Here is a 15,234-nt window from a genome sequence, read left to right as displayed (position 1 = left end):
CACGAAAGGCTTATTGAAGTTTAATTTAATTTGTTACCATGATGATGAACAAGTCTTTGAAATGACATATGAGGCTCTATTTCTGGCTCAATGACCACCTCGAAATATATTATCTTAGACCAATATTTACATGGGGAGATATGGTAAATTGATTTCAATAAAGGAAGCTAATAGCTACTGCTTATGGAGAGCAGCTAATATGTGTCAGCTCCTTCAGATGAATTATCTCATTAAATCTCCAGAAGATCTCTTCTGATAAAATGATCTTGTTTTTTTTTTTTTGTTTTGTTTTTAAATAGAAACTGGGAATCCAAGAGAGTCTGAAACTTACTCATATTTGTACAAACAGAACCAAGTTTGCATACATGTTTATTAGTCTTAGAGCTGTGGTACCCCCCCCCCCAGTCCTCCCCTCCCCCACTGCTCTAATCATTATTTCTGACTGACTGGAACACAATCTTTGCAAGATTAAGAAAGACATACATAGTCTACATTTTCAAGGTAAATCCATGCATTGCCAACAGCCTTTTTGAGAGGCAAAGAGCCACACACCTGTTTCTTAGTCAGGCCAGCCTCATGGAGCTTCTGGGTTGCAGACATCACCACTAACAGTCCTTTCTCCCATTCACTCATCCCATTGTATGGTCCTCTGTGCAGTTCCCCAGGAGCCACCAGGAGACAGAAACTCTGATTGGCTCTGCCAGCCACTTATTGTTTTCCATTTTTTCACCACTGCCGAGTCTTAAGACGGTCTCCTGTAGATGATCTTGCCACCCCTATTGTCTCTGCAGACTTTCCCACCGTCTCAGGACCACGTGCTCGGTCGCTCATTGTGGTGCTGTTGGCTCGGCCTCAAGGACAGAGACCTTGAGCCAGCTGACAAGGTGGCTCGTGTCACTTCTTCTAAGGCCACAAGCCATGCTTTTGGTTCCCAAAACTTTGAATGCTCTTCTTTCACCGTCTCTCCTCCAGTGTAGCCACATGGTCTCCCAGGCTCCCAGCAGCAGATTTTCCAGCAGACAGTTTTTGGCTTATGGCCAATCCCTGTCTCTGACTGGATGACCTCAGTTACCAAGTCAACATGGTACTTAATGAATGTTGCTATGCTGCCCCCTGGTGGAGAGGGTGGAAACAGAGCTGATGCCTTTCTTACTGAAGAACCACCCTAGACCCTCTTGCCTATTCTGAGGTGTCTTCTTCCTAAACCAGAGGATTTTGGAAGTTCCAGTAGCATCATGGAAAGGCAGTTTGACCTGTCATAGTCTAGTTTCCAAGGCTAAACTTGATTTGTTATTTGTACACTACAGGAGACTGAACTGGAGTTTATGTGTTTTGTAGTTATCTGGTCCTCCATCCTTCTGTTTGTTGGTCTGTGGTCCAGATCCTTTGTGACTCTCCCTTTAAGGCCTTCAGGACCCTAGATGAAGGTTAATGAAGATCTTGTTCCCAAACATCCTTCTGGTCAGGGGCTGTCTGACGGGCTGTCATGGGAGCCCACTTTATAGTCTTCTCAGTTCCCGCAGGTCTGGAGTAGCTTGTGGGCTTCCACAAAGTTGCCATGCTCTGCTATTCCTGGATGTGAGAAGCTGTGCCATCAGCATGGAGAGTGAAAAATGGGGATGCGAGGCATCTACTATGCCTAGTGTAAGAAAGGTCAGGGATGGGGGACACTGGAGGGCATCATAAGGACTCGTGGACAAAGTGCCAGATGTACTAATAGAAAATGAACTGGCAATCTTCTCCTGGGTTCACTTTAAAGTGTACAACAAGAAGGTGGTTCATCAGCTATGCTGGAACTGTTAGGGGAATGTGCTGCTCAAGCTCCTCCAGAGGGAAAGAACAAACGAGATAGATACAGATATACAAGAGGAGATTTATTAGGAGAATTGGATTATGTGATTATAGAGTCCGAGGGGCCACCCTGGTATGCCATCTATAGCTAGAGAACCAGAGAACCTGTATATTGTAACCGTCCAAAGCTGAAGTCCTGAGAACTGGCTGCAGTGAGGGTTATGCAATTCCCCAAGTCTGAAATCTGAGAATCATGGGTGGTACCTAGGCACTGAGATGAGTGTGACTGTTTCTCATTCAACCCACTGGTTAAATTCCACTCTCTCCAGATCCATCCCCACAGAGACACCCAGAAGTAATGTTTCACTAGCTACTTGCACATCTCTTAACTAAGTCAGGTTCACATCTAAAATGAACTATCTCAGGTGAGCCCAGGTAAATCCTGAGTGATTGGCTGCATGGACACTCTCTTTGAGCCTATCACAGCAGGCAAGATCTCAGACCCGGCAGGTTTTTTTCACTCTCTCACACTGCCATGCCTGGTGTGTAAGCCCACAGTCACCCCCAATGTGCACGCGCGCGCACACACACACAAGCAGGTTTTTAAAAAGTCCTTACATTGTTCAAGTGCCAGTCTTGAATGAACTCCTTGCTCCAACGGTTCCTTCCCCAGGCTGCATCATCATGATGTCTTCTTTCACAAAAACAATTCTTGTTTTGTATTTCATTTTCAGCCCTTTTATCCACCACTGACATCATTATCACCATCATAAACATCATTATCACCATTGTAATACCATTTTATTGAGAAGCTATCATGTGCTAAGAACCGTGTGGTTTTGATTTTGTTACTTTATTCGTGTGTGTGTGTGTGGGGGGGGGTCCTTTTATCATTCACATTTTGTAGGTGGATAAAGCAAGGCTCCCGTATTTTGATCAAGGTCACAGACTAGTAATGGGTATAGCAGGAACTTGGTCTTGGGTTTATCTGATGAATCCTGTTACCTCTCTGAGAGCATGTGGACTGGGGAGTGGAGAATGGACCTATGTGTTGTACATTCCCATGACCCTCTCGTGTGGAGCTGAGACAGCATGAGTCAAGTGTGGCTGAAGTATGATGCTCTCTATGAATTCATAAAGTAATTCATACATCTATTCAAATGCAGGGAATTGGGTATCTGATAAAGATTCATTCTCTTTCTCAGTCTTCCACAAGCTCCTTTTGGTTTTAGTCTTATCGTTCTGGGGGGACTGATGTACGTTCTAACTATGAAGCATCCTGTTTGGAGTGTGGAGGGATTTTCCCGAAGACCATACATACAGCAGGCACTTTTATCCAAGCCCACCTAATGTCTCAGCAGGCCACCACCTGGCTGCTCTAATTCTTGTAGTGCTAGGGCACGCTGTTGCCTCTGAAGTTCTCTTATTCTTTGTTGGCTGCCTCAGACTTGTTTCGTAGAAGGGCTTCAGTGTCAAGCCCTTATATCTGTGTTTGAGACGCTCTTGTCTCCATAGTTACAAGACCTCCCATCACAAGACAGACGTGGGAATGAATTAAGAGACTATCTAGCTTCGTGGGTTTTAAACATGGCTCAGGAGTAAAATATTATCCTCCAGAAGACATTTTCTTTAGGTTATATAATATATACAGTCTTAGTATTTTTAAATACATAGGTCGCAAAATATATGTAGAATAGAATGTACTTATCTAGGGTATATGCTTTGCCTTAGTGTGTGTGTGTGTGTGTGTGTGTGTGTGTGTGTGTGTGCTCCCATGGTGTGCATGTGTGTAAATGATACTGTATAAAAAGATACTCTTTGAAGGATTACCATGGCCAAGCACTGTCTGGAGATTAGGATTTCGACACAGGCTTCTCTGGCTGAGAACTGTACAGTGAGAAGAGGAGGATCGGGACTTACTCTCCTACTCCCCCTAACCTCTAAGTGTTGGGCGTTATGTGGTGTTTAGGGTAAAACTTACCATTAAGAAAGGAGACAAGAAACTCAAGGCCCAGGGAACGGAGTGGCTTCTTGGAGCCTGTTGGTAATGTTAAAACCCCGAGTTTAGGTCTACCTGCCTCTTTCCCTGGGTTAAGATGCCCTTTTCCCCTTTGGTTTCTGCTGTAGCTCCAAGCACAGGATACAGAGATGAAGTCAGCAACAAGAAATTGAGCTCTATATGGATGAACTTGGTCAATGATAGGGCCATAGGAGGGTATGAGGAACATGCTCCCCCTGGCACACCACGGGCAGAAATGAAGTCAAATCTAGGAGCCAGGGGAAGAAAGAGCTTGCACTAGAAGAAGTCTTAGGATGAGGCTCTGGAAGCCCTTAAGCATGAAAACTCACCTTTGGGGCAAGAAGGAAATATCTACATGCATAAAAGGCAGACACATGGCCAATAAAAATGGCTAGGAGTCACCTGTGCATCAAAGGTAATAAAGTACTCCATGCGTGCATTCTTATTTAATTTTCTTAATTTAATTTTCTGAGGGATGTGGGTATCATGCTTGCTTTTATCCTCTGTGCAAGCCGAGGCTGCAGGAGTCAGTGATAAGTAAGTCACTCCATAGGTAGAGCCTGTGGAATCGACTTTCAGCTAGACTCACAGTTGTGCCTGGTGTAGCTTTTGGCTGTACAAGAAGATGTACGCAGGGCATGGGCATGGAATGAAGTTACAGACAGTCTGTACTTCCCTGCCTGGAAAAGCACAGGGATGTGGGGAGACAGACAGAGGGGTAATGGGGAAGGAAAAAGATAAAAGATCCAGTGATCAGTAGACTCACTCAACTGTTCGTGCCCTTCTCTGTTATTTCTCTGTACACGTCCCAACCACATCCAGTTGTGGCCATTCATGGAGAGCAGTGGTTCTCAACCTCTGGATCGCAGCTCCTTTGGGGGATCGAATGACTCTTTCACAGGGGTCACATCTCAGATATCCTGCCTATAAGATATTTACTTTACAGTTACAACAGTAGCAAAATTACAGTTATGAAGTAACAATGAAGATAATTTTATGGTTGGGGGGTCACCACAACATGAGGAAGTATTACAGGGTTGCAGTGTTAGGAATGTTGAGCACCACTGACTTAGAGCTTCGCCTTAGTTAGGGTTTCCATTGCTGTGATGAAACACCATAACAAAAAAGCAAGTTGGGGAGGGAAGGGTTTATTGGGCTCACACTTCCATATTGCGATTTATCACTGAAGGAAGTCAGGACAGGAACTCAAACAGGGCAGGAACCTGGAAGCAGGAACTGATGCAGAGGCCGTGAGGGATGCTTCTTACTGGCTTGCTCCCCATGGCTTGCTCCCTTATAGAACTCAGGACAAGCAGCCCAAGGGAGACACCATCTGCGTGGGCTGGGCCCTCCCCTATCGATGACTAGTTGAGAAAATGTTCTACATGCTGGCCCACAGACCGACCTTATGGAGGCATTTTCTCAATCAAGGTTTCCCTTCTCTGAGATAGTTTGTCGTGTTGACACAAACCTAGCCAGCACAAGCCTTCTGCCCACTGTATCTCCCTAAGGACAAAGGTAGATTCATTAGTTATGACATCCCTCCTTACCTTTCATAACAGAGAGCCATCTGTAGATGAAGGGGAACACCAAGGGCTTACTACCTGGGACCTTATTGCTTTTTAACGAGGAAGGTGCTCCATTTCGACTATACAAGTGAGAATGGGATACAGGGACGAGATAAGGGATGAGCCCAAAAGCATTGGAGAGGGGGGGTGTGACTTAGGATGGTGAGAAAAGTTGGATATTGTCATGTCTACACAGGTAAGTGGACAGTTCTGGAAACATTGGCCAGCTTTCCCAGGCACAGCAGCCTGCCAGACTCTGAAGCCAGAATGCAGTCTCATTAGCATTCAGAGGGGGAAGTAACCATGGGGGACACATCTCAAGCACTCGGAAGAGACAGGCTGTGTTTTAATTATGACCTGGACTTCTGAACAAATCCTTTTCTCTGCTTCTCTGAGCCTTAGAGAAAACAACTTATGGGAGGCTGTGCCGTCAGCAGCTGGGCCCACAGTGGTACTCGTACAGCTGTGTACACATCTGGCACCCAGGTGGTAGATGGCATGCTCCTCTTCTTGAATTACTCCCAAAGGTTACAAGAGATGAGGGAGTGAGGTGCCATTGACCTGGTTCGGATCCAGGGAGGGAGAATGGAAGGAATCAGGCCGGCCTGCCTCTTCTGGCCTGTAATCGTCAGGGGAACATGACCACTTCAGGATTTGAGCCCACCCAGCTTCTTCCACTTCCACCTCCATGCTCATGAGTCAACATGGCCGACTGTCTTTGTTCAGCTCACTCCAGCCCTCCCTTCTCTAACATGGGGGGGGGCGGAGGGGTAGATGGGATGGCGGGGGGAAGTAAGGGGAAAGAAAAAGAGGAAGAGATGAACAGGTTAGGAATCCAAAAAGCACAAATGCGGCCACTCGCCGCTGCAGCCTCTGAAGTGTTTGTTGAGTCCCTGGGAACATTGGCCTTGAGTCTGTTCAACAGTCCATTTCAGGGCATGGGGAAGAGAAGCAAGGCTTGGGGACAAAAGGCCTTTGACAGGCTCCTGGACAAGCATTGATTGGTTTGCTCAGGTTGGCAAACAGAGACCAGGGTCTTGGGAGGCCAAGGGATGAACTAGGTAGATTTTCTGCACACCATGTGGCATCTAGCAAGGGGAGAGGGTGTGAAAGAAAATATTGGAGGGACTCCAGGAAGAGTCAGGAAAACCACAGCGAGCAGCTGGAAGAAGGGAGGGAGATGGGAAAGGGCTTCTGGTTCCTGGAGTTCTGGGTGTGGAGTTTATTAGCGGTGAAAGTGCAGCGCCAGCCATTTGGATTGGTCCCCAACTTTTCTCCAGTGCTGAGGTCAAGCTGCTCCCCAGGGACTCCTGATGGCTGAGAGATGGGCATGGTAGTTCACAGCTTGTGTTGCAGGCCATAGAGCACACTCCTTCCAATCCTGCAGATTGGGTCCTGTCCTAAGGCTGTCTGTGGGTGGTTCCGGGATTCATGGCAGGTGACCTCATTCTCTTTTTCAAGTGTTGGCTTCCTCCACTCAAAGCTTAAATGTCTCTCCTCTCTCCTGGGCCAATCTGTGTGTTGTGCTTCATTGGGAACTCTTCCAAAGCTTCCTCTTCACTCCACCTTCCGGCCCTTCCCTTCTTCAGGAAGCTTCCAAGAGAAACATGCTATGTGAGGGTATTGCCTTATAACCAAATGAGTACAATTTTATGACTGGGAAGTGATTTTAATATTGTAATTCCTCGTATGACCTATAGCTTTGTGTTGGAATATTTCATAGTCATGGGGGCACCACTGCATTGTCCTTTTTAAATTTTTAGTGCCACTGTGGCACACCTGTGGTTGGTAGAGGTCAACTTTAGGAAGTCAGTTTTCTCCTTATATCTTTTAAGTGGGGTTCGGGGGTTTGAATTCAGGTTGTCAGGTTTGCAGAACAAGACAAGGACCTTTATCCAGCGAGCCATCTTCCTAGGCTTATGTATGTTCTTTCACAAGCATATGAGCTCCACACAATGAAGGATTTGTCTTGTGTACTGTTGTGTCTGCAGCAATAACCCCCCCCCCCACACACACTTTACACTTGACTCCAGATGTAGATACAGTTGGGGTGTGGTTTCTCTTTCTCCCCTCTCTGTTGAGATGCAGAGTGGATACCGTATCCCAAGGCATGCCATAGATGCTTCTGATTTCATGAACATGAGTGAATGGAAAGGAGAATAAGTGATTGACATATGAACTAGCCAAGCGATAGGATTGGCACACTTAGGCCAATGTGGTAGTTAGTTCGCTTGTCTATAGGAAAACACTCTTCGGTTGTTTATGTTTCCATCATTCCTGCCAAAGTGGGACTTATTAGCAGAACAAATTGGCATCCGCTTCCTAAATATACTTTGTGTCAGCTTGTGTCTGTCTTGGTGGAGAGAGGAGCAGCCCTGTTTGATGCTGACCCCCTCCTTTGCTGTTCTCTCTCTTATGTCATCTGATCTTCCTGTAGCTATCAGATCCTCTAGAATTCAGGAAAGAACAGGGAATGTTTCGGAAAGACTCCTTCTGCCCCGCAATTGTGCTACTATTTTTTTAAAAGGAAACAACTCTTTCTTTTGAAAATAGTAAATGAATGCTATAATGAATGAATCCCACAATCATCATTAGCTGATTATCTTAGTGCCTGCGCCAAAACATTTACAAATGCAATTATGATCCCATCAGATCATACAGAAGTGGAAAAAAAATAATAGATCTTTACATTTTGGGACTTCCATTAGTCAGCCTGAGTTGTCATGGACCTAGGGGTACCAGAAAGATGCGGATTACCATGAATCTGAAGTCTGCTTCAGTACAAACATTCCTGTCCCAGAGCTTGAAGGTCCTCCGGCTGTTAATGGGAGGAGGGGGAAACCTAGGTCCGGACCCAGCCTTCCGCTCACTGCTTTTCTTTCTCTCCCGCTTGCAGACTGTTCGCGGTCAAATGTGGGGGCTGCTTCGAAGCCATTGCACCCAATGAGTTTGTCATGCGCGCCCAGAAGAGCGTGTACCACCTGAGCTGCTTCTGCTGCTGCGTCTGTGAGCGGCAGCTGCAGAAGGGTGATGAGTTTGTCCTGAAGGAGGGCCAGCTACTCTGCAAAGGGGATTATGAGAAGGAGCGGGAGCTGCTGAGCCTGGTGAGCCCAGCAGCCTCAGACTCAGGTGAGTGCTACTGTGGTGAGCAGGGGGGTGGTGGGAGGCAGCCTAGCTCCTTGGCAGGGCGGGCAGTCCTCTGCATTTCAACAACTTTCTTTTATAAGCTCAGAAAGGGCTCTTAGTAGTGAGCTATTGTAATGATAATGGTGCCTAACAAACCGTACCTAACTTCCAGGGCGTACAACCAAGGCGTCTCTGGGTTAACTGGAGGGTTTTGCTTCAGGTTGGAGTCTTTTGACTTCCATTGAGTTTAGCTCCAGGGTTAGGTCAGGTTCAGGTGTGATTTACTCTGGGGTTCAGGTTAGAGGAGCAGTGGCTGCCAGTCACCTGCCAATCACAAAAGAGCACAGAAGCGTGCCCGACCGCACAAGCACACTTCAATCATCTGCTGGCACCACATCTGCTAATATCCCATTGGCTCAGGCAGTTTATAAGCTCAAGCCCACAGAGTGAGGAGTTGCACTTTATGCAGCTCAAAGCCTTGCTAACTAGGTTCCCAAAATTTGTAGAAATACAATATTATCCACGGAGATGGCGAATTGCACCAGCTGTCGGTCATCTGCCCGACAGAAGTGTTGGATTTGCCTGAGGTTCCATGATTTGTGTCATAAACGAACTAGCATATTATTATTATTATTATTTTATTTTATTTTACAATACTATTCATTTCTACATAACAGCCACAGATTCCCTTGTTCTCCCCCTTCCTGCCCCCCTCCCCTTCCCCCCCAGCCCACCACTAGCATATTTTTGTTCTTTCTCTTCCTCACGCTCCAGCCTTCACCCCATCATGGCTTCAGGGGAAGTAAAGGTAGGGTACACAGAGGAGGTGCAAAGATTTTACAGAGCACGTTTCAGTGGGTCAGCTTTCCAGGGCGATAGCTTCACAGGGCAGAGTTTGTCTTCAGACTCTCAAGAGTCTGTTAGAAGCCATGGGTGGTGATCATGTGACTTTGCTCGTTTTGACCATGTTTTTATTTTATTCCCAGCCTGGACTGTACTTAGCAAATGGCTTATGGGTTGAAGTGTTTGCCACACAAGTGTAAGGGACAGAGTTTGGATCTCAACACCCATGTAAATGCTGGATGGGTACAGTGACCCACCTGTAATTATAGCCTCAGAAGATAGAGACAGCTTCTCCAGAGCAAGCAGGCTAGCATTACTAAGCATATTTTGAGCTCTAGGTTTGATTAAAAACCCTGGTCAGTGAATAAGATAGAGGAGTGATAAAGGATAATTCTTAGAATCAACCCTGGGCACCCACGTGTACTTGGACCCATGTGCACATGTATCTATACACTCTCAAACACTACAGACTGGTAATAAAGTGAAACCATGGTGCCAATGAGCAAAGTTACATGGATACCACCCACACACAGACACAGCAAGTATGTGTGTGCGTGCACACCACACACACAGAGGTACGCATGCCTGCACACACACACATTCCAAAAATAAAACAAGAAAAACAGGAGGAAGAGAGAAAGAGTGAAGTGGGCAGCAGTTGATAATGCCTGACTTTGATCAATCAGTGTCAGCAATCTGTAGATTTGCCCAGTCGTCCTCAATGCAGGGACAAGCCATCGGCTCATTCCTCATCGAGGCAGGCCAGTCTGCAGCCTTGCTGGACACAGCTGTGCCCTGTGTTAAGCCACGGCCCTGTCATTTCACCCTCACCACTAAATCTACAACCTTGATATGACTGGCATATCTTCCTAGTCTTCTTTTCTCAGTGCGGTGTTTCCTTAGGTGTCCTTTTAAAGTTAGTTATTCTCCTCAGTGTGCTTGCTGTTCTCTCTCTCTCCTGTCAGGGATCTCCTAAAGTACATCATTTGAAATTAGCCTGAAAACTTTGCCCTCTGATAAATGGGAAAAGCTCATAACTGCATGTTATATGCCTTATTAATATGGAGTGTATCTTTTTTGGACCCTACTGACTTTTTCGTCACCTATAGCCTTACATGTAATTCCATCAAAAAGGCCCCATCTCATACAACTAAAATCAAATTGGGAGCTTAGATGTTTGTTTGTTTTTTTTTTTCTGCCAATGTTGTAATGCCAAAACTTTTCACCGTAGAGAACTCTAACTGCCACATGGGCATGCCCTGCCTGATGTGTGCCACTTACCTTTTGTGTCTTCATCAAAGTCGTTGATAAAACATTAAAGTGATCTACAGAGACAGCTCAGTCAGTAAACCACTTGTGCAAGCCTGAGGGTCTGAGATTGATTCCCAAACTCATGCAAACAAGCGGTGTGATGGCCCAAGCTTGTAATCACAACCCTGGGGAGGCAGAGGTAGCTGGATCCCTGGGGCTGAAGGACAAGCAGTCTAGTCACGTAAGTGAGCTCGAGGCCATGGGGAGGCCATGCTTCAGAAAACAAGATGGGTGGCTTTGAGGAATGACACTTGAGACACTTGAGATTGACCTCTGACCTTCACCTGTGCTCACCCACCCACCCACATATACACATATATACACACAGAAAATTATTAAGATGACAGGACACAAGATCCTTCACTCAACAAGTACTTAGGAAACAGATCTGCTACTGTTGCCAGTATCTGAGGACGAGGGTGGTTCAGGGAGACTTCCTGCTGCCCCTTCCAGCACTAAGAATCCATTTTTGCAGTCTTTTCTCCTGTGCGTGCGTGCGTGCGTGCGTGTGTGTGTGTGTGTGTGTGTGTGTGTGTGTGTGTGTGTGTGATTAGAGCCCAGAGGTTGATTGGTTGATTGTTGGGCATCTTTCATAATTTCTCTCTATCTTATTTTTTGAGACAGGTCTCTCACTGAACCCAGAGCTTGCCAGTCCAGCTAGACTGGTTTGCTAGCAAGCCCCTTACCTTATCACAGGGATTACAGTTGTTCAGGGTCACTCCTGGTCTTTACATGGGTTCTGGGGATTGAACTCGTGCTTCCATGACGATTACTTTACTACTGAACCTTCTCCCATGACTTTCTGATCTTTCGAGACAGGGTCTCACTGGGTAGCCCAGGCTAACTATGAGCTAGCAACTGTTGTTCCTCAGCTTCTCAAGTGCTAGGATTACTGACTGGTGTGACCCACCACACACAGCTGAATGCTCTTTTCTGATGTGGCCCAGTCTTTTTTGTCCTGGTCCCTGCTTTGCCAATAGCCCTGAAGCAGCCTGTCTTGCAGGTCAATGTGATTCAAAGCCAGAGGCAGACCATTTTCTTTAGGCTTACTGGGTGGTGCAGAAGCTCTGGTGTCTCTAGGGGAGGGATCCTGTGAGGTCTTCAGGCCTGAGCTCGTTTCCTTCAGTAGGGAGCAAGAGGAGCTTGCAATTGGCAGGCATCTTAGAGTTTATGTGGCTCACATTCCCACCAGAAGTTCCTAAGCTTCTGCTTAAGCACCTGGACAACAGGGAGCTGAAGATGTAAGGAAACTCATCAGTGTGCATTTCCTGCTCACTCCTTTTTAAATATAACACTGACTCCAGATGTGTGGAAGCTTTTCCCCAAGATCTCACTCAGTTCAATCCTGACTCTGTCTGTCTAGAGATAATTATATTTCCCAGATTGAAGGCTAGATCTCATACAGCTGCCTCCCAGCTTCAGATGCCAGTCACAAGCTGTGGATTGTCATCTGTGTTTCTGACTAACTGGCTGTAAATTGGAGTTCCCAGGACAGCCTCCTGCAGCTCAATTAATTTGTTAAATTTTGTGATAGAATTCAGGAAAAAGTTTCATTTATAATCTGCCCTTTCTCTCTCTCTCTCTCTCTCTCTCTCTCTCTCTCTCTCTCTCTCTCTCTCTCTCTCTCTCCTTCCTTCCTTCCTTCCTTCCTTCCTTCCTTCCTTCCTTCCTTCTTTCCTCTCCATCCCTCTCTCTTTTTAAGACAGGATTTATCTGTTTAGTCCTGCTGTCCTGGAACTCACTTTGTAGATCAGGCTGGCCTTGAACTCAGAGATCCACCTGCCTCTGCCTCCCCAGTGCTGGGATTGAAGCCTTGTGCCACCACCATCTGGCGATCTGCCATTTTTCACAAAAGAATTTCAAAGGATTGCAATGACAGATAAAGAGATCTGCAGGGCAAGGTGTATGCAAAGGGACTCAGATCCCCTATGACCCCCTTAAATGCACCAGCTTCCATGTACCTCCAGATATTCACTCTCAGAAAGTTACCTTGACCCCGTCTTTTGGGTTTTTAATACAGATGTATTACACAGGCGCACTTTTATCATTAGACACTCATGAGCAACTAACTCAAACTTCAGTTCCTCTGCCCTGCTTGAGTGTGAGGGTGTGACTGAGGAGATCAGCCATCTTTTTAATGTTGGTATCTACAGTGATCAGACTCAGTCCTACAGCTAGCTAGGATCCTCTAGCTACCACTTATCTCATCAGCATGCACAAGCTATCCTTACCACTGGTGACTAAAAGGAGCTGTCTGCTGGGAAACTGGATGTAGAGCCTTTGTGGTATATTCTACAACGTCACCAGAACTCTTGACCTTGCCTTCAAATGTAGACTGTCACATTGTTCAAGTTGAGCCTCAACATCTGTCTCAGTCCACATACAACCTCAAACCTTGGTCTTGGCTTTACTTTTTGGAACCACACAGAGACCATCCCCCTACACTTGGTAACCTTTTAAGTTGATAGAAACCCTCTCACAGGTCTAGGAAACAGCACAGCCTATCTCAGTTTCGCCCAGTGTTTCCAGTAGTCCATAGAAAGATGTTTTGATCTATCTGTGGAAATACTATGCTGTCTTTAAAAGGTACCACCATGAAAGGTACATGGTACACCTAGAACATCGTTATTGTTATTGTTTGACTGGGGTATCATATTCTGTTGACATACTCACAATTTTAGTAGTCATTTGACCTGAGAATGGAGGCAGAGGCTCCTGCCTCTTGGCTCCTGACACCTGACTGTGGACAACAATGGCCCTTAGCTGGTCCAGGCTGCATTTCTCAATTTTCTCTTTTAGTCTCCTGTTTTCTTTTCAAATGAAAGATTACCCAAGTATCTTGTGCAGCAATTTTAAAAGCTTAAGTTTGAATTTAAAAAATTTCAATTTACAGTATAGTTGAAAGTGAGACAGATGTTCCTATATACTTCCAGCTCCAAAATCCAGGGTAGGGTACCATGCTGCATCACACTTAGTTATAGGTTATTTCAAAGCAAAACAGCTTTCTTGCTTCGTTTCTTGATTACTGAAGCATGTCTAGTTTGAACTGGATATGTATTTTGTTCCTTTCAGCAGTATTTTCCTTTTGCATTTTATTTCCTTTTGTGTTTCTTGCCATGGAATCTAACTATATTTTTGCTTGCCTTATTTTGGGGTTCATCCGTGTTTCTGAAGACAGAAAAACTATTTGGATTATGCCTGGGATTCACCCCCTGGCTGTGGTGGGGGCTATTGTACCTGATCTTCTAGTGTAGAGGGATTTCCCCAGAGGAAGCCTGGGCCCTGGGGCCCATCCCAGGACTGCTTTCCCCGTGTTTTATGGGATGCTGTAGCAGCTTCCCAGCCTGCATTGGGGAGCTCCTGTCCCTGTATTCTGCATCCACCTGCACAGCACAGCCGGGTAGACCATGTGATGATGTGAACTGCTTGCCTGAACACATTACACTTTCTTGTTCATATTAATCTCTGAGGCTAATAACCACATATCACTGGAGTTGTACGGTAGTTTCCTCACACCCAGAGTTGGTAAGTCCTTTTTCCTTCTGGTTTGTGTTAGCATGCGGGATACTGCTGTGCCTAAGGTGACAGATATCTCTCCCCACTCCCCTTGTCTAAAACCCCCTCTCTCCATTTCTCAGTCATACTTATCAACTCTCATAGGCTCTCTTTTATTGTTTGTTTAATTTAAAAAGTTCATTCATTATTGGTGTGTGTGTGTGTGTGTGTGTGTGTGTGTGTGTGTATGTGTGTGTGTGTGTGTGTATGTATGTGTGTGTGCATGCCACAGCACATATGTAAAGATCAAAGGACAATCTGATGGAGGCCATTCTCTTCTATCTTTATGTGGTTTCTGGGGATCAAATTCAGATCGACAGGCTTGTACAGCAACTACCTTTACCCAGAGAGCCACAGCTCAGGCCCATAGGCTCTTTCTACATTTTCATCTCCAACACTGGGGATGATATTATTGTTCCACAGTACAGCAGTACTTCTTTCAACCCATGCTGGGCTAATCTTGTTCTCTGATAACGCAGATTTATGAGCAGTAGTTAGCTTACAAGTTCTGGAAAATACCGGAATGTTCTTTGGAATTGTCCTTGCCAGTTCATTTTTACAATGTAAGATAGGGAAGAATAGCAGGAGTAGGAGGAAGTCTTGTCTGTTTTGGGATCTACAGTGAGACAGGTCCAAGAGTGAAACTAGCTCCACACTCAAAAGCAGTGGAATCTTGGACCAGTCACCCTCCCTTGTCAAGACTTAGTAAAGAGGGGGTTACCCTGCCCCCTGTGGAGGCTGCTTTTAGAATGAAAATAGATAATGCAGATCAAGGCATGAAGCTTGGTTGGTGTCTACTAAATGACATCTCTTGGCAAGGTGCTCATGGACTTCTGGGTGTCTTATGGCTTCTGGACTCATTTTGCTAAAGATCCATCATTTCACAGATACCTTCTTATCTCTTTTTGCCCTTCTATTTCAGATGCCTCTGGAGAGCTAGCAGAAGGCATCTCAGGGTGATATGGGGGGCTTATCATTTGGGGTGGCTGGGGTGCATGAGTTGGAGATGGGTAATTTTCT

General features: G+C 45.7%; 1 protein-coding gene across 1 annotated transcript in view; it reads left to right on the top strand.

The window, feature by feature from the left end:
- The window catches only part of Lmx1a (LIM homeobox transcription factor 1 alpha), a 145,935-nt gene that overhangs the window by 91,297 nt on the left and 39,404 nt on the right, over nucleotides 1–15,234 (top strand). The window contains exon 3 of the mRNA XM_028864355.2: nucleotides 8,276–8,508. Within this exon, the coding sequence (XP_028720188.1) occupies nucleotides 8,276–8,508 (233 nt within the window). The remainder of the gene's footprint in view (nucleotides 1–8,275; nucleotides 8,509–15,234) is intronic.

This window comes from Peromyscus leucopus, chromosome 15 (genome assembly GCF_004664715.2).
Source record: "Peromyscus leucopus breed LL Stock chromosome 15, UCI_PerLeu_2.1, whole genome shotgun sequence".
Taxonomy (NCBI): domain Eukaryota; kingdom Metazoa; phylum Chordata; class Mammalia; order Rodentia; family Cricetidae; genus Peromyscus; species Peromyscus leucopus.
The sequence above is the reverse complement of the archived record's forward strand: the minus strand, read 5'-3'. Positions and strand labels throughout refer to the sequence as shown.